At 43.2% G+C, this 26,729-nt stretch overlaps 1 protein-coding gene across 1 annotated transcript in view; it reads right to left on the reverse strand.

Annotated features, from left to right (window-relative positions):
- Positions 1–22,118, reverse strand: part of EVL (Enah/Vasp-like) — a 174,318-nt gene extending 152,200 nt beyond the window's left edge. Inside the window, exon 1 of the mRNA XM_017961532.3 lies at positions 21,486–22,118. Coding sequence (XP_017817021.1) covers positions 21,486–21,490 — 5 coding nt within the window. The 5' untranslated portion in view covers positions 21,491–22,118. The remainder of the gene's footprint in view (positions 1–21,485) is intronic.
- Between the last annotated feature and the right edge of the window lie 4,611 nt (positions 22,119–26,729).

A 26,729-nucleotide genomic window follows, 5' to 3' on the forward strand; every position in this document is an offset into this window, starting at 1 on the left:
AATCCCAGCTACCTGGGAGGCTGAGGCAGGAGAATTGCTTGAACCCGGAGGGAGAGGTTGCAGTGAGAGAAGACTGTGCCATTGCACTCCAGCCTGGGCAACAAGGACGAAACTCTGACTCAAAAAGGAAAAGAAAAGAAAGAAAAAAACTGAAAAAACTTATAATTAATAAGGATACTGAAGCAGTAATCAAAAACCTCCCAATAAAGAAAGATGCCTTTACTAGAGAATATTTCCAAACATTTAAATAAGAATTAACATTAATCCTCAAACTCTTCCAAAGAATTTAAGATGAGGGAACACTCCCAAACTCATTCTATCAGGTCAGCATTAATCTGATACCAAAACCAAAAACACAGTAAGAAAAGAAAACTAGAGATCGCACCATTGCACTCTAGCCTGGGCAACAGAGCGAGACTCCGTCTCAAAAAAAAAAAAAAAAAAAGAAAGAAAGAAAAGAAAACTACAGACCAATATCTGATGAATACTGATGAAAGAGCCCTTAACAAAATACTAGCAAACTGAATTCAACAACACATTAAAAGGATTAAACGACCGTGCACAGTGGCTCATGCCTGTAATCCCAGCACTTTGGGAGGCCAAGGTGGGCGGATCACAAAGTCAGGAGATTGAGACCATCTTGGCTAACACAGTGAAACCCCGTCTCTACTAAAAATTAAAAAAAAATTAGCCAGGAGTGGTGGCACGCGCCTGTAGTCCCAGCTACTCGGGAGGCTGAGGCAGGAGAATCGCTTGAATCCAGCAGGCAGAGGTTGTAGCCAGCCGAAATCGCACCACTGCACTCCAGCCTGGGTGACAGAACAAGACTCTGTCTCAAAAAAAAAAAAAGGATTATACACCACAACCAATATCTGGAATGCAAGAATGGCTCAACATACAAAAATCAACGCAATACAATAACAAATGAAGGACAAAAACCATATAATCATCTCAATTAATACAAAAAAATGCATATGACAAAATTCAACACCCTTTCATGATAACAAAACAGAACACTCAACAAACTCAGAATAGAGGAAACTACCTCAACATAATAAAGGCCAGATAGGAAAAGTTCACAGTTAACATCATACTCAACAGTGAAAGGATGAAAGACTTTCCCCTAAGATCAGAAGAAATAAGGCAATGATGTCTATTTGCATGTGTGGTCAAATAATCTTCAACAAGGGCACAAAGAGTACACAATGAAGAAAAGACAGACTTTTCAACAAACTATGTTAGGAAAACCCTTACCTTACACCATACACAAAATTTAACTAAAAATGGATTAAAGACCCACCATAACACCTATAACACTCCTAAAACAAACCGTAGGGGAAAAGTTTCATGACATTTGATTTGACAATGATGTCCTGGATATAACACCAAAAGCAAAAATAGACAAATGAGACTAAATCATATTTTAAAACTTCTGCACAAAAGAAAACAATCAACAAAGTGAAAAGACAACCTACAAAGTGGAAGAAAATATTTGCAAATCACATATATGGTAAACGATTAATATCCAGAATATATAAGGGACTCCTATAGCTCAACAATGAAAAAAAAAACCCAATTAATAAATGAGCAAAAGACTTGAACAGGTAATTCTCCAAAGAAGATATACAAACAACCAAGAAGCATATGAAAAGATGCTCAACATCAGTAATCATAAGAGAAAAGCAAATCAAAACCACAATGAGATACCACTTCACACCCATTAGGAAAGAAAACAGAAAATAAGTGCTGGCAAGGATGCAGAGAAACTGGAACCACTGTGCACAGTTGGTGGAAATGTGAAATGGTATAGACATTTTATAAAATTAAAAATAAAATTACCACACAATGCAGCAATCACTGGACACACACACACACACACACACACACACACACACACACACGGAGTTGACCCTTAAACAATGCAGGGGTTAGGGTGCAAACTCCTGCCCTCTCACCACACAGCTGAAAATTTATGTATAACTTTGACTCCCCAAAATCTTAACTACTAATAGCCTACTGTTGACTGGAAGCCTTACTAATAACATAAACAGTCATTAACACATCTTTTATAAGTTACATGTATGTATTACATACTATATTCTTAACCCTTTTCCCCTTTGCCCCAAGCATACTTGCTGGCAGCGCCTGTGGTTGCTGCGATTACCCTGAGATAACTTTGCCAGGAAATATCTTGCTTTTATTATTATTTTCGCATTGCTCTAGTATATCAACTTTGGAAACAAAAGATATCATTCTATTTATAGCATTCTGTTTTTAGTAGTGTTATTTCCATTTACAAAATATAGTAATTCTCAATTGCTGAAAATGCCAAATCCTAGAAAATACCGCATTCCTATGTGTGATGTTAACATCATTCTCAGTTGTTGGCCAAAGATTCATTTGATGAATCTGATTTTTCCAAAACAGACGATTCTGATGACTCAGATGATTCTGATGTTACTTTGTTTAGAAATAACTCCGACAACAGTTTTTATATTTTATTTTCACATAGAAAATCAATCAGATTTGCTTCAGCCTCAAAGAGTGTGTTTACGTAAAATTAAATGAGCGCTGGCAGTGAGCTGCACTTTTTCTAAACAGGAAAAGGGTTAAACTAAAATAAGCTAGAGAAAGAAAATGTTAAGAAACTCATAAGAGAAAACATATTTACTATTCACTAAGTGGAAATGGATAATCATAAATGTCTTCATCCTTGTCTTTGTGTTGAGAGGCTGCGGAGGAGGAAGGGGAGGGGTTGATCTTGCTGCCTCAGGGGGTGGCAATTCATCTCCAAGTTTTTTTCAAATTGTCACAAATCTCCAAAAAGTTTTTCCAATATATTTATTGAAAAAAATCTGCATATAAGCAGACCAGCATAGTTCAAACCCATGCTGTTCAAGGGTCAACTATATACATACAGCTATATATACAATTGGGTACACACACATACACACTCCCCATATATATATATCCAGAACCATTTCTGGGTATGTATCCAAAGAATGCAAAGTAGGATCTTGAAGAGGTATCTGCATACTCATGTTCACTACAGAATTATTCACAATAGCCAAGAGTGGAAGCAATCCAAATTCCATTGACAATTAATGACTTTTTTAAAAGTGGCGTCTCTCTCTCTATATATATATGTGGAGTATAATATTTTGCAGCCTTTAAAAAAAGGACATCTGGTCATAGGCTACAATATGGATGAACCTCAAGGGTATTATGCTAAGTGAAATTAGCTAGTCAGAAAGGGACAAATGCTATATGATTTCACTCAGTTTAAGTATTTAAAGTAGTCAAAATCATAGAAACGGAAAGAAGAAAGGTAGGTGCCAAGGGTTGTCAGGAGAGGGAGAGTGGGAATTAGTGTTTAACGGGGCTTAGAGTTTCAATTTTGCAAGATAAAAAAGTTCTAGAGATCTACTGGACAACAATGTGCATATACTTAACACTAAAGAACTGTACACTTAAAAATGGTTAAGACGGTGGGTTTAATGTTTTTACAATAAAAATTAAAATTAAAAAAGAGAGAACACTGGAAATAAATTATTGTTAAGCAAGTTTTCTGAACTTCGTTGATATCCTAGTATATGCTAGAAGATGAATCTGAGCAAAGTAAATTGAAAACCTTCTGAAAAGATTCACCATTCTAGATGTCATTAAGAATATTTGTGATTCAGGGAGGAGGTCAAAATATCAACATTAACAGGAGTTTGGAAAAAGTGACTCCAACCTTCATGGATTACTCTGATCATGTTATACAAAGCTTAAGTAAACAAAGTGTTTAACCTAGAGAAGACAAGACTTGGGGGAAATGATTGCCATATCTTAATTCTTGGGTGCTGTTTTGAATTATGCAAAAGTTGGGTCAACAGTAAAAATTTCAGAGGAGCAAATACTAGCTGAGTATAAGGGGAAGGAAAAAATAACTAGGGCTAGTTTAGTAATTCAATTCAATAGTAATAAATTGCCTCATAATCCACGGACTGACTTACTATTACAAGTATAAAAGCAGGAGCTTGGTGAATACCTGCCACAGATAATAACTATGATTATATTCATTCATTTACCAGATATTTACTGAGTGCCACAGTAAGCTATGCCAGGTATTAGACCAGTACTGTCTATTAGAACTGTCCGCAATAATGAAAATGGTCTATAATCTGTGCTGTCCAATATGGCAGCCACCATGTAACTGCTGATCACCTGAAATGTGGCACTACAATCAGAACGAGTATTATATACAAGGTAAAAGATGTATAAAAAATATATGAGGGTGGATTCCTTATAACAGGGAAAACAGAAGAGATTACATCTGGAGAGTCTTCAAAGAAGTCAGCTCACGCAAGACTTTGCATACTCTCTAGGAGTTATGACTTTATTATAAACATACGGGAATATCCTCAAGAAACCTAGGAAGAAAACATTAACTCACATTTGAGTACTGCAACAAAGCACAGAGGAGACATTTTAAGATGTAGAAAACAAAAGTGGAATATAATTATGGCGTTTTAATAATGATGAAGACCTGACTTAAATCAGTATCATGGCCCTGGGGAGATGGAGACAAACAGAAGAGATTACTGAGGAAGACGAAATGATAAAGACACCTGGATGTGACAGGAGGGAATCGAGACACTCCATCACACCTCCAGGTTTCTATTTTGGATCACAAAGTGTGTCTCTCTGGGAATAAAGGTTGTGAAAAAAGACAAGTCTGGGAAGGAACACAGTGAGTTCAGTTGTTTTAAAAAAGATTTACTGAGGAACAGATTTTTTTTTTTCCCCCCATAAAATTCACCCATTTAAAGTATACAATGGTTTTTAGGATATTCACAGAATCGTGCAACCATTACCATAATCCAATCTTGCAATACTGGCATTATCTCCAATAGAAATCTTGTGCTCATTAGTAGTTACTCCCCATTCTCAAACTGACCCTCAGTCCCATACCCTCCACCCACCCAAGCAACCACTAATCTACTTTCTGTCTCTATAGATTTGCCTATTCCGGACATTTCATGTAAATGGAATCATACAACATGTGGTCTTTTGTGACTGCACCTTTCATTGAGCATAATGTTTCCAATGTTCATCCATGTTATATCAGTATCAGTATTTCATTACTTTTTATTGCACTGTATGCATATACCACATTTTGTTTATCCATTCATCGATTCATGAACATTTGGGTTGTTTCTACTTTGAGGCTATCATGAATAACACTATGATCATGTGTGTGTAAGTTCTGTGTAGGGATATGCTCTAATTTCTCTTGGCTATCTTCCAATGAGTGCAACTGATAGGTCATAGCATAACTCTATGTCTAACATTCTGAAAAACTGACAAACTGTTTTCCAAAGCAGCCGCACCATTTTACACTCCCCAGCAATGTATGAGGGCTCCAATATGTGAGGTTTATCCACATTTCCAATGTGTAAGGGTTATTCTCATCCTCACCAACATTTGTTATTATTTTTTTAATTCAAACCATCCTAGTGAGTATGAAATGGTATCTCATTGTGGTTTGGTTTGCATTTCCTCTTGTCTAATGATGTTAAGCGCCTTTTCAAGTGCTTACTGGCCATCTGTGTATCTTCTTCAGGAAGGTATCTATTCAAATCATTTGCCCATTTTAAAATCAGGTTGTCTTGGTCAGGCGTGGTGGCTCACGCCTGTAATCACAGCACTTCGGGAGGCTGAGGTGGGCAGATCACCTGAGGTCGGGAGTTTGGGAGTAGCCTGACCAACATGGAGAAACCCCATCTCTACTAAAAAAATACAAAATTAGCCAGACGTGGTGGTGCATGCTTGTAATCCCAGCTACTTGGGAGGCTGAAGCAGGAGAATTGCTTGAACCCAGGGGGCGGAAGTATTGGTGAGCCGAGATCATGCCATTGCACTCCAGCCTGGACAACATGAGTGAAACTCCATCTCAAAAAAAAAAAAAAAAAAAAAAATCGGGTTGTCTTTTCATTGTTGAGATGTCTTAGTCTATTCAAGCTGCTATAACAAAAATACCAGAAACTGTGTGGCTTATAAACATTTATTTCTCACAGTTCTAGAAGCTGAGAAGTCCAAGATGAAGGCACCAGCAAATTAACTATCTGTTGAAAGCCTTTTCCTCATAGAGCCTTCTTGCTGCATCCTCACATGCTAGGAGAGGCAAACAAGCTCCCTCAAACCCCTTTTATTTATTTGTTTGTTTGTTTGTTTACTTAAGATGGAGTCTCGCTCCTGTCACACAGGCTGGAGGGCAGTGGTGCAATCTCGGCTCATTGCAACCTCCACTTCCCAGGTTCAAGTGATTCTCCTTCCTCAGCCTCCCAAGTAGCTGGGATTACAGGAATGTGCCACAGTGCCAGGTTAAGTTTTGTATTTTTAGTAGAGACGGGGTTTCACCATGTTGGCCAGGCTGGTCTCGAACTCCTGACCTCAGCTGATTCACCCACCTCAGCCTCCCAAAGTGCTAGGATTACAGGCGTGATCCACCACACCCAGCCTCTAACCTCTTTTATAAAGACACTAAGCCCATATATGACAGTTCAACCCTCATGACCTAATCATATTCCAAAGGCCCCACCTCTTAATAATATAATCTTGGGGGGGTAGTATTTCAACATATAAATTTTGGGAGCACACAAACTTTTAGACCATAGCAAAATATAAGAGCTCTTCATATATTCTAGATATAAAGCTCTTATCAGATATATGATTTGCAAATATTTCCTCCCATTATGTGAACTGTCTTGTCGCTTTATTGATAGTACCATTTTCAGCAGAAACATTTTTAATACTGATGAAATCCAATTTTATTTATTTATTAGTCATTTGTGCTTTTGGTGCTATTTCTAAGAAACCATCGTCTAACGTAAGGTCACAAGATTTACTCTTATATTTTCTCCTATATGAGTTCTAAAGTTTTAGTTCTTCCACTTAAGTTTACAATCTACTTTAAGTTGAATTTTGTATACGGTGTGAGGTAGGGTCCAATTGTATTCCTTTGTATGTGGGTATTTTGTACCAGTATTTGTTGAAAAGGCTATTTTCCCCCATTGAATTGTCTCACACTCTTGTCAAAAAACAATTGCTCATAAATGTAGGGTTAGTAAGTCCAGTTGTAGACATGCTGAATTGCACGTACCTATGCTCTATCTCCTTGGAACTAGGCTACATGTATAGAAAACCATGTCTTCAATTCATAGTCCAGAAATCAGCACAATGAACTCAATAAATATTTGTGGAATTACTACCATATGTGCACTTCACAGTCATGCTGCCTCATCACCCATAGCCTTGGACACTCTGAAGCATATCACTCTGATCTTGTGAAGGCACCAGCTGGTTCTCTTCCTAGTGCTGCTCCTCTAATTGGGACACTCTATCTGATTCAGTCTGTTGCTTACAGTTCGACTTTGCTTAATGATACAAATTGAGGAGAGCATTTTCTTTCTTCCCAGGAAACAAAATGTTCATAAACGGGACCCTGAAGCTGTTCTCTTAGAAATCTCAGCTGGTAGAAGGACACAGTGCCAGTGGATAAATTTGATCTTTTTTTTTTTTTTTTTGAGACAGAGTCTCACTCTGTCACCCAGGCTAGAGTACAGTCGTAATTTCAGCTCACCACAACCTCCACCTCCTGGGTTCAAGCAATTCTCATGCCTCACCCACCCGAGTAGCTGGGACTACAGGTGCATGCCATTACGTCCAGCTAATTTTTATATTTTTAGCAGGCACGGGGTTTAGCCATGTTGGTCTGGCTGGTCTTGAACTCCTGACTTCAGGTGATCCACTTGCCTCAGCCTCCCAAAGTGCTGAGATTACAGGCATAAGCCATCGTGCCCAGCCAATACATTTGATTTTGATCTATTAGCAAAGAGGCTCCAAGGTGTAGTATGTTTGTGTTTTGTATTCAGCGTTTCATTTGTGTGCTAGGTCGAACAACTTTCTGCATTCAAGCCAAAGTTAGAGATCTAAATTGCTAAAGGACTTCAGCAGGCCAGAGCTCAGTGAAAGGAAGGTCTACAGAAGGACCACTAATTAGTAACGAATGGTTAAAAGAACAAAGACTTTTCTTTTTTGAGAAGGAGTTTCACTCTTGTTGCCCAGGCCATAGTGCAATGGTGCGATTCTGGCTCACTGCAACCTCCACCTCCTGGGTTCAAGCGATTCTCCTGCTTCAGCCTCCTGAGTAGCTGGGATTACAGGCATGCGCCACCATACCCAGCTAATCTTGTATTTTTAGTAGAGAGAGGGTTTCTCCATGTTGGTCAGGCTGATCACGAACTCCCGACCTCAGGTGATCCACCCACCTCAGCCTCCCAAAGTGCTGGGATTACAGGCATGAGCCACCATGCCTGGCCAAGACCAAGGACTTTTAACCAAGAAAAGGCAAGGCTTACTGAAGTCCATTGTCTTCAAGCATCTGAAAAGCCAACTGGAAGAAAGAATAGAACAGTTCAAGGAAGTACAAAGGTGAAGAACCAAAACAGAAGATAAGCCCAGTCAAAATCCTACCAGTTCCCCTAGGCCCATCTCAAACGTAATAATAATAATAAATAAGAATTATGTCATTCATAACATAACTTTTCATTTCTGACACTTTCATCTCATATGCCCCATGCTATTCTTCTTGGCTACAAACTCCTTGAGGCTTATGTAGGTCTCCATAGCTCTCTATCCCTAGCCCCACTATCTTGCATGTAGTAGGTACTCAATATGTATGTATCTGTCAAGCAAAAATGTAAGCGAATATGATTAAAATTAAATAAGTGAAGTCTGAGAAACCATTACCACCAAGAGGAGCATAAAGAGATATAACAACTTAACATTGTTATACACAAACTAAACTAATGTCTTGAATGGGATCCTGGAACAGAAAAGGGATATTGGGTAGAAACAAAGGAAACTTGAATAAATGCTGGACTTTAATAATAATGTCAGCTGGGCACAGTGACTCATGCCTGTAATCCCAGCACTTTCAGAGGCCCAGGCGGGTGGATCACCTGAGGTCAGGAGTTTGAGACCAACCTGGCCAATATGGTGAAATTCAGTCTCTACTAAAAATATAAAAAAATCAGCTGGGTGTGGTGAAGCACACCTGTAATCCCAGCTACTCGGGAGGCTGAGGCAGGAGAATCACTTGAAACTGGGAGGTGGAGGTTGCAGTGAGCCAAGTTCACACCACTGCACTCCAGCCTGGGCAACCAGGGCAAAACTCCGTCTCAAATAATAACAACTTATCAGTAATAATGTATCATACTAATATAAGATGTTAATAACAGGAGAAACTATATGTGTGCAGGAGGTGTACAGGAGCTCTCTGTACTACCTTCTCAATTTTTCTATAAATCTAAAACTGTTCTAAAATACAAAGTCTATTAATTTAAAAAAGAAAGAAAGAAAAGCATTCATTCATCCTTGGGGATGGGGCTGCGGTCTCCATTTTGGAAAGACACACACATACGTACAAATGCCCCCAAGTGATTCCTATGCATATTCAAGTTCGAGAAACATCTGGGATATTAAGGGTCACAGTGGATAATGTCCTTACAAAGAAATCACAGAAAAAAATACCCATCCACACATCACCAAACAAATCATGACTTATGGCAGCAGTAAGGACACACTAGACTAAATCACTGTCACCCCAGTAATGCATTAAGTCATTAAGCACATAATAAAACAGCTTTCACTTGGATGCTAGCTTCTACTATTTGGGGGAGGCTACCTGAAATGTTGTCCTTAGAAGGATCCATGCCAAACTGGGATGAATGCCACAATCAACTATCCATCTTAGGTATAGGTGGCAGTGTCAATGTTTTATTAAACATCTACCAAGTGCCAAGTACTAGTGCTAGGCTCTGGGGTTCTAGCAGAGATAAAAACAAGCATAATCTCTGCCTTTATAAAGCCTTCAGTAGATCAGAGAAATTTTAAGTAATTACATATAAACAGTTACAGAAGAGGAAATATGGGATATCACAAAGGTAATTAACAGGAAAGGACCCTCAGCTAGGCTAAGGGTCAAAGGCTGCCTCCCGGAGGAAGTGATGTTTCAACTAAGATTTGAAGGCTAAGAAGTTAGCAAGGTGAAGAGGAAAAGGAAGCAGCTAGACTGAGATCAACTTGCATGATTTAGTTCATCAGACCTTTTCTTATTTAAGAATTCTTTGAGAGAGAAGGGAGAAGAGAAGATCAGTGCAATAAACACAGCTCTACAAAAGCAGCAGAGTAGTAGGCAGGACCCAGAGAATGGTTGAGAGTGCTGGAACCTTTTAAAGAAGAGGCCCAGGACAAATACATCACATGGGAAAAGGACTGGAGAAGCTTGTAAGCGGCTGCCAACACCAAGCTCTTGTAAGGTCCACTGTCTCTTTAAGATCCATAGAAAACACACCTTTAGAGCTATAAAATGGCACATCTCTCCTTTATTACCCAAGGAGAGGCACACAGTGGCTTATGTTTCCCTTTTTGCCATGACTGCCATGAATTTCACAGCTAAGTGTGCTCGACTGAAGTAACTATTTCTTAATCTAAGTTTTCTGGTACAATTATCTCCTCTACCCCCAAATATTATGTCTCCTGTTTTAACTTTATTTTGTCTATTTCATGTTTCACAGAGAATATCCCTGGATCTTTCTTAGAAGTTGATACATCAATAGCAACTGCAGTTTCTAAACCAAAGTTTATCATATATGAAGGTAAGTTTTATAGTCATCCGATAAAAGGGCAGAATATTTGAAACCAGAATTGTCCCATACCCTCATGGAAGATAAACCCTAGAAAATAAATACTAGGTGAGGTGAGGCTGGGGTGGGGTGGAGTAGGGCAGATAACTAACCTTTATTGAATATCATAAGCTAAGAACTTTTCATGTATTCTCATTTGATCCTCACAAAACCCTCTGAAGAAAGTGAACTGTCCTCATTTATAGTTGAGAAAAATGAAGACTCATAAAGGTTAAGTAAATTGCTAAAAGTCAAGTTAGCTGATAAGCAGTACCTCTGGGGCAGAATCCAGGTCTGACTCTAAAACCCAGGCTGCTTAGTATACGGGGGTTAAATTAAACTAAAACATTTTAAATCTAACTCAAATTCTTTTTAAGAAGTCCCTTTACATACCTACATTAACTGCAAACTGAAGAGTAGATGTCTTTCACACAGCCCTAAAGACAAAGACAATACATCTTCGTATGAATCGCTTACAGAGGAACTGGGAACAGGGCTCCCTCCACTGGTGAGCAGGCAGAACTACACCATTTCAAAGTAAGTAAGTTTTCCCCCCTCTCCCTCTTAACTCCATTTACTTCTCTCTTCTGATTCCTTTCCAAAGTCCTTCCTTTGGTGCTTGCTTTGTTTTTGGGAGAACCTCCAAGTTAAACCTCAAGGATTAAACTTCTATTCATTACTCTCTTTCTCTCTCCTTTAAAATTAACATTCTGGTAGTACATATTGATAGCCTTTAAAATGTTTATACCCTTTGGTCCCCAAAATGCCATTAAAATATATAGCATACCATCTGATAGACTATTATTCAGCTATTTTAACTGTTTTCAAAGAATATTTAGTAAGGGGGAGTGCACATATAGTAAATGTACAATGCCCAATACAAATAAACAGTACACTTTCAATTTTGTAAAAATGTTTCACTTATACCTGGGAATGATAAAGGAACTACACCACAGGTTTGATGTGGTTATCTGTAAAGAGCAGGATCTATGCTGATTTGTATTGTCTTCTTTATATTATATCATTCTATTTTCAAACTCTACTTAACTGTTTCATGAGGGGACCAGCCACTCTTCTCACCCTCACTCCGACATCAGCTGGAAGTGCTTTCCCCTGAGTTACCATCACTCTTACTATAGCATTTGCGATATATTCATTTGGCAACTCAAAAGTCCCTTCATCAAGCTTATCCAGACAGACCTCGTTTCACTGCGCTTCACTTTATTGAGCTTCACAGGTATTGCTTTACCAATTGAAGGTTTGTAGCAACTGCACTGAGCAAATCTATTGCCATCATTTTTTCCAATACCCTATGCTCACTTTGCTAGCATTTTTAAGCAATAAAGTGTTTTCTAATGAAGGTATGTACATTTTCTAGACACAGTGATACTGCACACCTAACAGACTATGGTATAGTGTAAACATAACTTTTATATGCACTTGGAAACAAAACAATTCCTGTGACTTGCTTTCTTACAATATTTGCTTTATGCCTTTATTGTGCACCCACTGTATCTCCAGGGTGAGTCTACTGCAAGGCTCCTCAAACATGGGCAGTTCACATATTCTCTTTAATGGGGAAAAATCTGTATGTGAAACAATATGACTTAATTTCTATTTATTTGGCTTATATATAATTATTATTATTTTTTTAATTTTATTTTTGAGACAGAGTTTCACTCTGTTGCCCAGGCCGGAGTGCAATGACATGATCTCAGCTCACTGCAACATCCGCCTCCCGGGTTCAAGTGATTCTAGTGCCTCAGCCTCCCAGGCAGCTGGGATTACAGGCACCCACCACCACGCCTGGCTAATGTTTGTATTTTTAGTAGAGACGGGGTTTCACCATGTTGGCCAGGCTGGTCTCGAAATCCTGACCTCAGGTGATCCATCCGCCACCTCGACCTCCCAAAGTGCTGGGATTACAGGTGGGAGCCACCATGCCTGGCCTATTATTTTTCTTAATCAACAGAAGTGCTAGCCAAAAGCCTAAAAAACAGATGCCTGCACCTTTTTTTTTTTTTTTTGAGATAGGATCTCACTATGTTGCCTACCTCCCCACACACCCCCCACAGCGCTGGTCTCAAACTTTTGGCCCCAAGCCATCCTCCTGCTCAGCCTCCGAGTAGCTGGGATTACAGGCATGTGACACCACACCCAGCTTATATACACAACTATAAAACTAAGTTTAAATGTCTTATGCTTATATAACTAGATAAGCAAAAACCAAATGTATAAATTAAATACAAACAAAATCACCAAACCAGCAAAATTCAAAACACTAATCAAACAATGATGCCGCTCAAATTATAATCACTGTCCACAAGGTATGGTAATGGCACAGGCCTAAAAACAGGCAGACAGAACAAGAGAGCCTGGAAAGATACACACAGAATCCCTACAGTCCTTACAAAAGCCATCTTAAGAAATGCCCTGCACCCGCAATTTGCAGCACTGGGTTCAGAAATGTATTTGGACCCAACTGTGATAGCTAGTACAGGCTAAAGGTGAGAAATGAGGACTGTGTTAGTACCTGTTTATTTTATACTGTATTCTGCAATCACACTGCGTTCTGTAGAACTCCAATATCAATAAAGTGCCGTTGGCCCCGATGAAGCGGTTCTTGGCTCATAACCAGACCTGCTGACAGGCTGGACCGGCCATGCCTCACATATACAAGGCTGGCCCTGGGAGAGGCAGGTAAGTTTTCTGAGAATTAGAGGTGATTCTCACGCATGCAGACATTACCAGCTACAACCACACGCCCCGGGATGCTGGGATCCAGATGCCTGCACGGACGTCCAACCCAAAAAATGTTGCTGTTATCTCTACCATATAAACTACTGATATGATCAAGTATCTGACCAGCAATTTTGAAAAAATGTAATTTCAGTCTCTACCTCATATTTCAGACCATCTGAAGAATGAATTTTTAAAACTGTTATACAGTCATACTCAGTATCCACAGGAGTCTGGTTCCAGGACCCATCTCAGATACCAAAGTTTGCAGATGCTCAAATCCCTTATGTAAAATGGAGTCATATTTGCATATAGCCCAGGTATATCTTCCCATATACCTTAAATCATCTCTAGATTACTTTATAACACCTAATACAATGGAAATGCTATATAAATAGTTGCTATACTATATTATTTAGGGGATAATGACAAGAAAAAATGTCAGTACATGTTCAGTATAGACACAACCATCCTTTTTTAAAAAAAAAAGTCCATCCAAGGTTGGTTCAACCTACAGATGCAGAATCGACAGATATAGAGGGCCAACTTCACGTATAACCGAAAAAAAAAAGTTTAATAATTAAAATTCTAGAAGAACAATATCCTAAATGTCAGAAATATGGAAAAATCATCAGGAACAAAACTTAATGACCTAAAATTTTTTTAACTTCTGTATCTAAATCTTTAAAAGCAGATAGGGAAAATGTTCACAGAAGAGAATGTTCCTGATAGATAAATGACTCGAATATATAAGTAGAAATAGATTGCATATTGTATATATGTGGGAGGGTTTTTTTATTTGTTTGTTTTCAACTGCAGAAAGACCCAGTAAGTTTCTGTAAATCTTTTAGGTATGGGGATTATTTGTGGATGGGCGGTGAGAGTGGGGGATGGGAGTGTCTAGTTCTTTCCACCTCCTTACCCCATCTAATCCAGTACCGGACAACAGTAAGCCTTCAAAAAATGATTTCTCAATGAAAATATGAAAATACATAATAGAGTCTGTTAGAAAAAGAGAAACAAGAATTCAGGCAGTAGTCTAGAAAATAAAGAAAAATTCAGACTTAGACTTCATTATCTGAATAAGTTGATTCAACAGTACTTTATCTGAATAAGTTGATTCAATAGTACTTTTTCACTAAAACAAGTGGACATGTGCCTCGAGTGTTAGAATGCATCTCCGGCATATGGCTTCCTGAGGTGCTCCAAAAGGAACACAGTTTGGATATTACATTTTAGACTTTTAGCAATAGGTCATATCTATATACTCTCATGAGAGTATATATCAAGAGAAACAATACGCTCCTTCCATTTTAAAAATCTAGGACTGAACAAAAAGGAAAGTGTTATCATAGGTAAAACAAATTGCTTACAAATAATCAAATCAAATCTGACAACAAAGGTAATGAATAGTCCCCTTGGACTCATTTAAATCCATGTACTAAAGTCAAGTACTTCAGGTACAGGTAAATATACACGTACAGGTATTTAACTATAAGCAGTCTGCAATGGAGAACCATGTTAAACTGTCTGTAGCAATTTTAAAAATCTGTGTAAAAAAAATGATTGACTTTAAAAAAAGAAAAGAAAAAATGGTTCTTCATTCTGGAAAAACCACTAAGAACTTTTATTTCTATATCCATGACTTTTTTTTTTTTTTTTTTTTTTTTTTTTTGAGACAGAGTCTCGCTGTCACCCAAGCTGGAGTGCAAAGGCAAGATCTCAGCTTACTGTAACCTCCGCCTTCCAGGTTCAAGTGATTCTGCTGCGTCGTCAGCCTCCAAGTAGCTGGGATTACAGGCGCCCACTACCACGCCTGGCTAACTATTGTATTTTTAGTAGAGATGAGGGTTTCACCATGTTGGATAGGCTGGTCTTGAACTCCTGACCTGAGGTGATCTGCCTGCCTCGGCCTCCCAAAGTGCTGGGATTACAGGCATGAGCTACCGTGCCTGGCCAAAAAGTCTTTGGGACTTTTTCAGATCCCAAAGAATGAGATCTGAGAATGCTCTTATGCTATTGTTGACTCAAAAATTAAACCTTCTGGCTGGGCGCGGTGGCTCACACCTATAATCCCAACACTTTGGGGGGCCAAGGTGGGTGAACCACGAGGTCAGGAGTTTGAGACCAGCCTGGTCAACATAGGGAAACCCCGTCTCTACTAAAAATACAAAATATTAGCTGCATGTAGTGGTGGGTGCCTGTAATCCCAGCTACTCAGGAGGCTGAGGCAGGAGAATCACTTGAACCCGGGAGATGGAGGTTGCAGTGAGCTGAGATTGCACCACTGCGCTCCAGCCTAGGCAACAGAGTGAGACTCAGTCTAAAAAAAATAATAAAAATAAAAAATAAATTAAATTTCTATTCAGGAGGACTGGTTAGAGCATAATTTTTATCAAATAAATAAGGAAATCAAGACAGGAGAAAGGAACCACGGAAAGGAGATAAAAGTACTTGCCCCCCAAAAATTTTGCTTTATAGTAATGACCTGAGCTAAACTGCTATTTTTTCAATTAATTATGTATTAAGGAGAGCTAAAGATTTATTCTTAAAGTTATCTTGATTCCAAAAGTATTTCACAAACTGGCAGAATCTAATACAATTAGGACAGAACACAAGAAAATAGGTGTCACTGTTCTCTACAGCTTCCATAACCTGGTAGCATGAATCTCCACAATTGAATATTGACTCAAACTGTTCCTAAAAATGCAAAAATCAGGGACTTTTACTGCTAGTAACTGTGGACTAAGGAAATCAGAACAATCCTCTACCTAAAAAGAACTAGAAAAGCTGGGAAAAATGTATGAAATACCTGCCTGGAGGCATGGGAGAGGAAAGCGAGTCAGAGCCTGAGAAGGTGAGCTCAGTGTTTGAGGCTAATTTTCCTGAAGGGTGTTTATCAATTCTGAAGGGAATGCTAAAAGTTTGGTGTTGGGGTGGAGAGTGAAGGTGCTGGCAAAGAAGAAAACATTAGGAGGAAAAGTGAACAGAACAGGTTTGTCTTCACAAGAACTGCAGCTCAGCTTAGAGATATTTCAATTCCTGAAACTGTACTGAAGGCATTCCCACTTGTAAGTGCTCCCATGTGCCTGACAACAGCAAATGTGAATTATCTCTGGAAGAAAAGCATCATCTTAGATCTCAAATTATTCCTACAAATAATTTTGCAAATATGATGTTTACCACACATTTAAAAAAAAAACACTAGGCACATAAGGAGACAAGACAATATGAATGAAAATCAACAGAAACAGACACTGGAAACAACTAACAGATACTGCCATAATTGAACACGGACTTTAAGATAATTACACTTACTATGTTAAAAGAGATAAAAGGCAAGATTGATAATTTTGGCCGATAGCTTGGAACTACAAAACAGAAACAAACAGAAATCTAAAAATCAGCTGGGCACAATGGCTTATGCCTGTAATCCTAGCACTTTGGGAGGCTGAGGGAGGAGTATCACCGGAGGCCAAGAGTTTGAGAACAGCCTGGGCAACACAGCAAGACTCTGACACTTAAATAAATAAATAAATAAAAGCTGGCCATGGGGGTGTGTGCCTGTAGTAGCAGCTACTTGGGAGGCAAAGGTGGGAGTTTAAGGCTGTAGAGAGTCATGACTGAGCCACTGCACTCTAGCCTGAGCAAAGGAATGAGACTCTGAAAAATAATAAAAATAAAAAACAAAAAAGAAATTTAAAAATAATATTTTAAAACCCTGAAATTAAAAACTCAATGGATGGTTTAAATAGCAGATTATATACAGCAGAGGAGGGGGGATGGAGAGAGACAGTTAGTGAGAAGGAGATAACCAGAATAAAGAACAGAAAGAGAAACATGTAAAACGCAGAGAAACAGTTAGGAGACATAGAAGATATAGTGAAATGGACTAACATGGGGGTCCCCAACCCCTAGCCATAAACTAGTATCGGTCCGTGGCCTGTCAGGAACCAGGCCGCACAGCAGGAGGTGAGTGGCAGATGAGTGAGCATTACCGCCTGCAATCTGCCTCCTGTCAGATGAGCTGCAGCATTAGATTCTAATAGAAGCGTGAACCCTACTGTGAACTGTGCATGCAAGGATCTAGGTTGTACACTCCTTATGAGAAGCTAATGCCTGATGATCTGAGGTGGAACAGTCTTATCTCGAAACGACCCCCTAACCCCCCATGGAAAAATTTTCTTTCATAAAACCAGTCCCTGGTGCCAAAAAAGTTGGGAACCGATGGTCTCACATATATCATTGTAGCCCTGAAGGAAAGGTAAGAGAAAATGTGGCAGAAGAAATAACTGAAGTACTAATGGCTGATGATTTCCAAAACCAATGGAAGACATGAAGCCACAAATTCAAGAATCCCTAAAAACTCTAATTATAAATAAAAAGAAATCCATACTAGGGACAGTAAAGAAAAATTGCTGAAAACCAAAGACAGAGAGAACTTTAAAAACAGCCAGCGAAAAAGACTACTTTCAAAGGAACAACAGACTGACAACTGACTTCTCAACAGAAACTAAGTCATAGATAATGAAATAGCTTTAAAATGCTAAAAGAGTTCTCCAAGAAAACACCAAATGGCAAATGAGACCAGTGCAGTGACAGGGTCTAGAGGCCCCAAAAATGGGAGGCCACAGCAGTGGCATCCAGGGTGAAGGCTGGGGCCATGGAGCTGGTGGTGGCAAGGCCAAGGCCAAGGAGTAGCTCCCCATCATCAAACTGGGCAGCATAGTCAAGGACATGAAGATCAAGTCCCTGAAGCTCTATCTTTTCTCCCTGCCCATCAAGGAGGCTGAGATCATTGACTTTTTCCTGGGGGCATCCCTCAAAGATGAGTTTAAGATTATGCCAGTAAAAATGTAGACTTGCACTGGCCAGTGGTCCACGTTCAAGGCACTTGTTGCCACTGGGGACTAAAATAGCCATGTTGGTATGGGTGTTAAATGCTCCAAGTCGGTAGCTACTACCATCCAAGGAGTCATCATCTTTGCCAAGCTCTCCACTGTCCCCGTGCAGAGAGGCATCTCAGGAGACAACACTGGCAAGCCCCACAGCATTCCTTGCAAGGTGACAGACCACTGCAGCTCTGTGCTGGTACACCTCATCTCCACCGACAGAGACAATGGTTTCATCTTGATCTCTGTGCCCAAAAAGCTGCTGATGATGGCTGGCATTAAGGACTGCCACACCTCAGTCAGGGGCTGCACTGCCACCTTGGGCAACTTCACCAAGGCCACTATTAATGTCATCTGTAAGACTTAACAGCTATCTGACCCCCAACCTCTGGAAGGAGACCATATTCACCAAGTCTACCCATTAGGAAACTAGGAATTCACTGACCAGAGTCTCCACTGCAGAGAACCCAGAACCCAGGCTCCAGCTATGGCTATTATACAATTAAGGATTTTTATACAAGAAAAATAAAGTGAATTAACTTTTTAAAATGCTAAAAGAAAACAATGGCAAACCAAGAGTTCTATAACTAATAAAAAGACACTTCGCAAATGGAAAAAAAGTTCTAAAATTAGATGTAGTAATGGTTGCATAACTGAATATTCTAAAAACCACTAAACCATAGGCTTTATTTTACTTATTTATTTTTTGGAGACAGAGTCTCGCTCTGTCACCCAGGCTGGAGTGCAGTGGCATGATCTCAGTTCACTGCCAGCTCTGCCTCCCGGGTTCACCCCATTCTCCTGCCTCAGCCTGCAGAGTACCTGGGACTACAGGTGCCTGCCACCACACCCAGCTAATTTTTTGTATTTTTAGTAGAGGTGGGGTTTCACCGTGTTAGCCAGGATGGTCTCGATCTCCTGACCTCGTGATCCACCCGCCTCAGCCTCCCAAAGTGCTGGGATTACAGGCGTGAGCCACCGTGCCCGGCCAACCATAGGCTTTAAATGGGTAAATTTCACAGTATGTGAATTATATCGCAATAAAACTTAAAAAAAGAAAACAGTGAAGAATAAATAATGACGTTTTTAGACAAACACTAAGAATTTGTTGCCAGACCTGCACTGAAGAATACTAAAGAGTATTCTTCGGGCAGAAAGCAAATGACTCCAAAGGGAAAACTGGAAGATGACAAAGGTGGTACAACAGAGTTATGGGGAAAAGATTATCTTTTTAATAAATGGTGCTGAAAAAAATGGTGTTAAAAATAAAATTTAACATAACCACATTATGTTATACAAAAATGAATTCCAAGTGAACCATATATCTTACTGTAAAAGGGAAAACACATGTAAGCTTTCTAATATTTTACAGGAAACTATTTTCTTGACATGTAAACGCCAAAAGAGGTTGGGTGCGGTGGCTCACGCCTGTAATCCCAGCACTTTGGGAGGCCAAAGCGGGTTGATCACCTAAGATCAGGAGTTTGAGACCAGCCTGGCCAATATGGTGAAACCCCGTCTCTACTAAAAATACAAAAATCAGCCAGGTGTGGTGGTAGGCACCTGTAATTCCAGTTACTCCGGAAGCTGAGACAGCAGAATCGCTTGAACCCAGGAGTCAGAGGTTGCAGTGAGCCGAGATCGCACCACTGCAGTCCAGCCTGGGTGACAGAGTGAGATTCCATCTCAAAACAAAACAAAACGAACAAACAAAAACCCAAAAGAAATGTGGGCAAGATACGTGAACAGGCACTCCAGAAAATATACCAAATAAAAATGAAAAGATGTTCAGCCTCATCAATCAACAGGAAACCGCAGATTAAAACCACAATGGAATATCATTTCATAATCACCAGAATGGTTAAAATTTAAGACTGACAATACCAAGTGTTGGCAAGGATGTGAAGCACCAAGAACTCTCACACACTTTTTGGTTAGAATGTCAACTCGTAGAACCACTTTGGCAACTTGGTGTTTACTGCTAATGCTAAAGATATGCGTATCTTTTGACCTAAAAATTCTATTAGATATATACCCAATAGAAATGAATGCACCAGGAGAGACAAACAATATCCATAACAGCATTATTAATAGCCGACAAAGCTAGAAACAACTAAAATGTCTAGTAACAGTAGAAAGAGTGCACTGTGGTATATTCTTACAACAGAATACTATAGACCAATAAAAATGAACAAATAACGATTACAACGGAATGGATGGATCTCGAAAACATCCTGAAAAAACACAAGACACAAAAGAATACTGTATTATTTCATTGACATAAATAATACAAAACAGACAAAAGGAAACAATAGTTACAAACTACAGTTTTTATGGGATACGTGTTTAGAAAGTAAAATCACAAATGGAAAAAAAAAGTGATTACCCCAAAAAAGTCACGACAGGGTCTGGAGAGGAAGGGAGGGTTTAGCGACTAGGAGAGGGCACCGGGCTTCTGGGAGAAGCAAGGTTTTATTTCTTGGCCTGATAACCAGCAGGCTCCCCAGCTGGGTGATACATCAATGAGTGGTACATTTGGGGGTCTTGCACTTTACTGGCGTGCAAGAAAAAAAAGGGGGGTTGAGAATTGGGAGACGAAGCGGGTGACTGGCTCCAAGCCAAGGGGTAACTACCCCTGTAAAAGCTCAAACGCGGCTCTGGGCGCTGGCAGGGGGAGGCTTCGGCAAGGCCGGAGGGCTTCAGGCCAGCCTCCTCCGGACTGGAAGGCACAGAACGGGGGCTTCTGCCAACTTCGGTCCTCGCGCGGTCGCGACGCGGCCACACCTGCCCGCGGGGGTCTGCCTCCTAGGCCGCCGCAGGCCCCCCGGAACCTAAGAGGACCCCACAAGCAACCAAGGCTAGCGCCGCCTGCCCCATGCAGACCACCACCCCCCACAAGCCCCGCAGACCCTCCCGGCTCTCCAGACGCCCCCACGACTCTCGCGAAGCCATTCCCGCGCTCTGAATGCCCCCGAATCTCTGCAGAGCCCCCGTGGTCCTCCGGACGCCCCCAGGCCTCTGGACGCCCCACCTCCCGCCCTCGGGGGCACCGCGGGCCCCCAGCCCAGCCCCTCCGACGCTCGCCGCTGCCGCCTCCCACGAGGCGCCGGCCCCGACTCACCTCATTGTCGCTGCCGGGGACGGGCGCGCCGGGCCAGGGGCGACCCGGCGGCGGCGGCGGCGGGGCGCTGGGCGCGGGCGCTAGCGGGGGAGCCGGCCCCGGGCGCGGCGGCTCCGCGTCTGACTGGGCTGCGGGGGGCAGCGGGGGCTCATCTTCTCCGGGCGGGCGTCGGGGCCGCTAGCTGCGGGGAAGGGCCGCGGCGGCGGCGACTGACAGCTGGGCCCCGGCCCCTGCCATCTTGGCGGGCGCGTGCCCGGGCCGGCGTGTGCGCGGGCGCGTGCTGGGGGGCCGCCGCCGGGGAAGGGGGGTGGGGAGGGGGTGGGAGCGAGCCGGCTGGGGTCCGGGCGGCGGGAGCGCGTGCGCGTCCGTCTGAGACTCGGGGCGGCGGCCCCTGGCGAGCGCGCAGGCGGCTCCGAGTCCTCGAGGGAGAGGCGGGCGGGCGTGCGGGCTAGTCTCAGCCCAGCAGCCGAGAGCTAGGATACGCGCGTTGCTGTGCGCCCCACCGCCCGCCGAGGGGACTGCGCGCGCGTGCGCCCCTCCACCCGCGGCCGCTGAGGTGAATGAGCGCGCGCGGCGGTCAAAGCCCGACACAAAAGGCGCGGGGCCCCACCGTCCGCGCCTCCGGGAGCGCCGAGCTTGAGGCTGCGAGGGGCGGGGCGGACGCGAGGGGCGGGGCTGAGGGGCGTGATTTTTTGAGGGAGAGCGAGGGGCGTGGCCGGGGTGGGGGCGGGGCGCCGGCCGGGCACGTGGCGCCGTGCGCTCCTTCCCAGCGCAGACGCTCCTCCAGTCCCCGCCAGACCCCACAGCTCACAGAGGCCACTGGGGAAGCCAGGGTCCGTGCTCGATGGCCCCATGATTCCCATCACCCGGCCCTACTGAGCACCCCGCTCCCTCGGACTCGGAGCATCCCTGATCCGAGGGGCGTCGAGGTCACTGACGACTAATTCCCTCTCTTTGTACATAAGGAGCCGTGGCAGGGAGGAGAGTTGCAGCTTTGGGACGATATCAGTTTTGGAAGTATCTCCCCCAGCTCCACAAGAGCCCACACGGTGCCCCAAAACCACAGCCTGTGAAAAATCACATTTACCGTACACAGCGTCAAGTAGTTCGTCCAGGTTGTGTCTGGTTTTTAAATCCCCATCTTTCCTAAAGGTTAGTGATCCTCACTGCTGGCTGGAAGCCCCAAATCTTCCAGGGTCTCATTCCCTGTGTGTAAGAAGACACAGTTCCGGCCCAGGGCGGTGCCTCACTCCTGCAATCTCAGCACTTTGGGAGGCTGAGGCGGGTGGATCACCTGAGGTCAGAAGTTCGAAACCAGCCTGACCAACATGGTAAAACCCTGTCTTTACTAAATACAAAAAATTAGCCGGGCACGGTGGCGCTCACCTGTAATCGCAGCTGCTTGGGAGGCTGCAGAAGGAGAATCGCTTGAACCTGGGAGGCAGGGGTTGCAGTGAGCTGAGGTCTTGCACTCCAGCCTGGGAGACAGAGTGAGACTCTGTCTCAAAAAAAAAGGAAGACAAAGTTCCTCATACATTACCAGTATGGGCACTATTGCCTCCCGTCTGTGTCACAGAACATTAACAGCTACCTTTTAAAAAATGATCTGAACAAGAGCATTTAAGGCGTTTGTCAGTGTCTGGCAGTTAGGAGGGCAATGAAGAGTCGCTATTTTCCTCCTGTCCAGGATTCAGGAGAGGCTGTGTGTGGTTTTTTCCAAGATATAGTAAACGGTGGAGCCAAGTCTCAAGCAGTATTTTTCTGACTCTTAATCCCAGTGCCCATGCATTCTAGTTTTCTGGGGTTGAACATCAGTGTCACGGGTTGCAGTTTGGGTCTCTATGTGCTTATCTCTCTCCGTGTCTCCCTGTATCTCCCTCACCGTGTGCGGGTCATCAGAGTTCCCTAGAGGTTGCTTGTAGCATCTCTGCTTTCCTTCCTGTATTTAAGCCCAGAGTTGTCAAAACTGAAAGGGTAGCATGATCTCCTACAGCCCTGGTAGCAGCCCCTGAGGGTGTTACCCTCTCATAACCTCATTTGTCCTTCTCTTCACAAGTTCGGAAGTGGTCTCTTTGCTACAGGAGAGCCTTGTTGCATCCTAAAAATTACTAAAACGGACAAGCCTCAGGTCACCTGGAGACATTCCAGCTGTGCTTTGGAAAGGCAAGGTTAACCCCTGGTCACTGCCTATCAAAGTCCTGCGCTGAGACCTTGGGATACAGGCCTGCTTGTTCACAGCCTGGTTTATTGATGTTCTTTCAGCATGTGGCCCACTCTGATCTCCAGATCAGGTATTTTCCCTGCTGCCCTGAAGTCTGACAAGTTGTTACCATCTTGTTCCTGGGGAGGTTGTTTCTTGCATCTGATGTTTGTTCATCAGAGGGCTTCATGAGCTGCAGGAAGGGCTGAGAGAGGACAGATTGGGACCACTCACATCCTATCCTGTGCCCTGCTTCCACCTGAGTGGGCATTGGTCTTTGTCTAACACACCCCGGGATGCCTGGGGAGTCAGAGGCTGCTTGTGTTAATCCTCCAGCTCACAGCTCTCTGACCTCCACTCCTGCACTGGCAGGTGGGAATCCTAAAGCCCATCTGGCAGGTGCTGCTGAGGCTCAGATGAGATGCTGATGTCCACACAAAGTAGATCCCGAGAAAGGCCTTTTCTGCCCTTCTTCAGTACCCTCCCCCTCGCCTCCCCTCCCCTCTTCCTTAACGAAACGTAATTTGAAACCACAGTCTATTTGGCACGTTTTGCATTTTCTGAACAAAGGCTTTATTCCTTAAAAGTACATGAATTCTTGTTTCCCATTCTTCTGATTAAAAGAAAATTAACATCTGGACACGTGGTTCCCCCAAATGACTTATTTCTGGAGGTCACCAGTCCTAGGATTTGGAAAGATTCCTTGCCAGAGTCAGTGATTTCATGACATCTGATGTGTGTGGGTGCAGGACACTCAGCCAGGCTGATGACCCATGCCTCCAAGCACTCCTGGGCTGGAATTCCCATTCGTAAGGGAGGCAGGAAAGATGATTTTGGCTGTTTGTTGGGTTCAGGATAGCCACAGAGCCACAGATAACAGAGCTAGAAAGTCTTCAAAGGGCATCTCATCCAACCTACTTGTTCAGAGGGTGATGAAACAGGCCCCACGAGGTCACACAGACGACTGGAATAAGAGCCAGATGAGCATATACTTCTGCAGACTCTAAGGCCCTGGACTGCCTTTCCAGTTCTTGAAGTTTCCAGTCCTGGGGTCACTGCTGGGGAGCCAGCCCCAAAGACCATCTTCTCCATTACGTAGTGTTTGCCAAAAGGAAACTCACCACAAATAATGGAAAGAAACACAGTTGCTTTTGATGATTCACCAATAAGACCATGTCTGGTTCATATTAACCAGCATAAATGAATTATAAATGCATGCCAGAATCCAAAGTAAAGCATGCTTAGACAACCACAGATGTCTCAGGGGTTTGGGGGGCCACCTGTGACCCTGCACCCCTTTTTCATTCACACCATTAATCTCATTACCCAACTCAGTTATTACCAGCAGTTGTTTTCCTTAAACACAGCACGGCTAGTTTTCCTTCATTCATCCATTCATTCAATGTGCCTCGAGCGCCTCAGCGCGTGTCTGCCTCCTCTTTTGCCCTGCCCGCTGCCTCAGCCTGCCTGGCAAATTGTCTTCAATACTGCTATGTGTCGGGTCTCCCCCCGACCTCTCAGCACCACCCTCCCTCACCACAGGCTGCAGGCTCCTCTACACTGTTTCAGGGTCACACTCCTGCCCTCCTGCATCGGGACTGTCTTCTTACTTGCAGGCTCCCCTACTAGGCTGTGAACTTCATGAGACCAGCAGGCGAGTCTCATTCCTCTTTGTACTGCCAGCCTCTCCACCCCTGTGGGCTTGTGACAGTGCAGAATTGAAGGAATCCTGTGTGAGCGCCACCATTCCAACCCAAGCAGTGCCCTGGGAGGGTCAGGGACGACTAGCCTGTGTGCGCGGGCATTTTTGGAAACCACAGCTCTTGCTTGTGTTCTATCTGGCAGGAAAGAGAAATTACTTCTGGTCCATTTTGGCCTCCACACCGTGAAGATGGTCTGTGGTTCACAGCTGGAGCTTTTTTGTTTTTGGTTCTAGCAATTCTGGTGCCTTAGCCTCCCGAGCAGCTGGGACTACAGGTGTGCGCCACCACACCCACCCAGCTTATTTTTTTTGTTTTTAGCAGAAATGGGGGTTCATCATATTGGCCAGGCTGGTCTTGAACTCCTGACCTCAGGTGATCCGCCCACCTTGGCCTCCCACAGTGCTGGGATTACAGGTGTGCGCCACTGCGCCCACCCTGGAGTTTATTTTCACTTCACTTCTCTCGGGCTCCTCCACTCAAAAGTGACTTTCCCTAAGATCGTGTTTTACTGGCTTTGAAGGCAGGAGGGGTGATTCTGGAATGAAGGCCCTGTCGTCATACCAGGGAGTACTCCAGCCTTCTGCTGGGGTGACTTAGAGATCTGGACCCATCAATAGGAAGCGTGGCCAGATGGGGCTGGGGGAAAATCTTTGCTACCTGTTTTGTGGAGGGCAACTTCTTAGTGCCACTGTTCACAAGGAGAGAAGGAGGACCTAGTGTTACCGGCGGAGGGTGTCCAGGTTCTTGGCCTCTTGAACAAAGAATTGGACAAAACGCACAAAGAAAGCAAGGAAAGAATGAAGCAACAAAAATAGAGATTTATTGAGAACGAAAGTACAATCCACAGGGCGGGAGCGGGTGAGCACGGGGGTTCAAGAGCCCCATTTTCTGGTTTTCCTCTCGCAAGGCCAGAATCCCTCCGCTAGAGTGCTTCCCGCCAGGCAGTTGGAATCCCAGGTTCCACACAGGAAGAGGAGGGGCCAGGCTCCTCCCTGCTGCAAACCTTTGAACTTCCCGAGGCTCCGCCTCAGTGGGCAGGCTGGCTGGCATTTCTCCAGGGTCCGCCTCCCACCTGGCTGTCTCATAGGACTGGGCGAGAGCAGGCCTGCTGTTCTGGAGCCAAGTCTGAGTGTTCCCACTTTATGGGAACTTAATGTCCCCACTTAATTGAATTAAGAAAACTAAGCCAAGTACATGCCTGAGACAACCAGCCAGCCATCCTGGAGAGCCTAAGGGTCTCCCTGGAGCCCGTGCCCTTCCCAGGAGCCCTGAGGCCACCGGGAATGGAAGCCCCACCCAACTCACACCTGGGAAAGCCAGAAGCTCTCCTTGCTCCCAGCT

This window comes from Papio anubis, chromosome 7, assembly GCF_008728515.1.
Source record: "Papio anubis isolate 15944 chromosome 7, Panubis1.0, whole genome shotgun sequence".
Classification (NCBI taxonomy): Eukaryota; Metazoa; Chordata; class Mammalia; order Primates; family Cercopithecidae; genus Papio; species Papio anubis.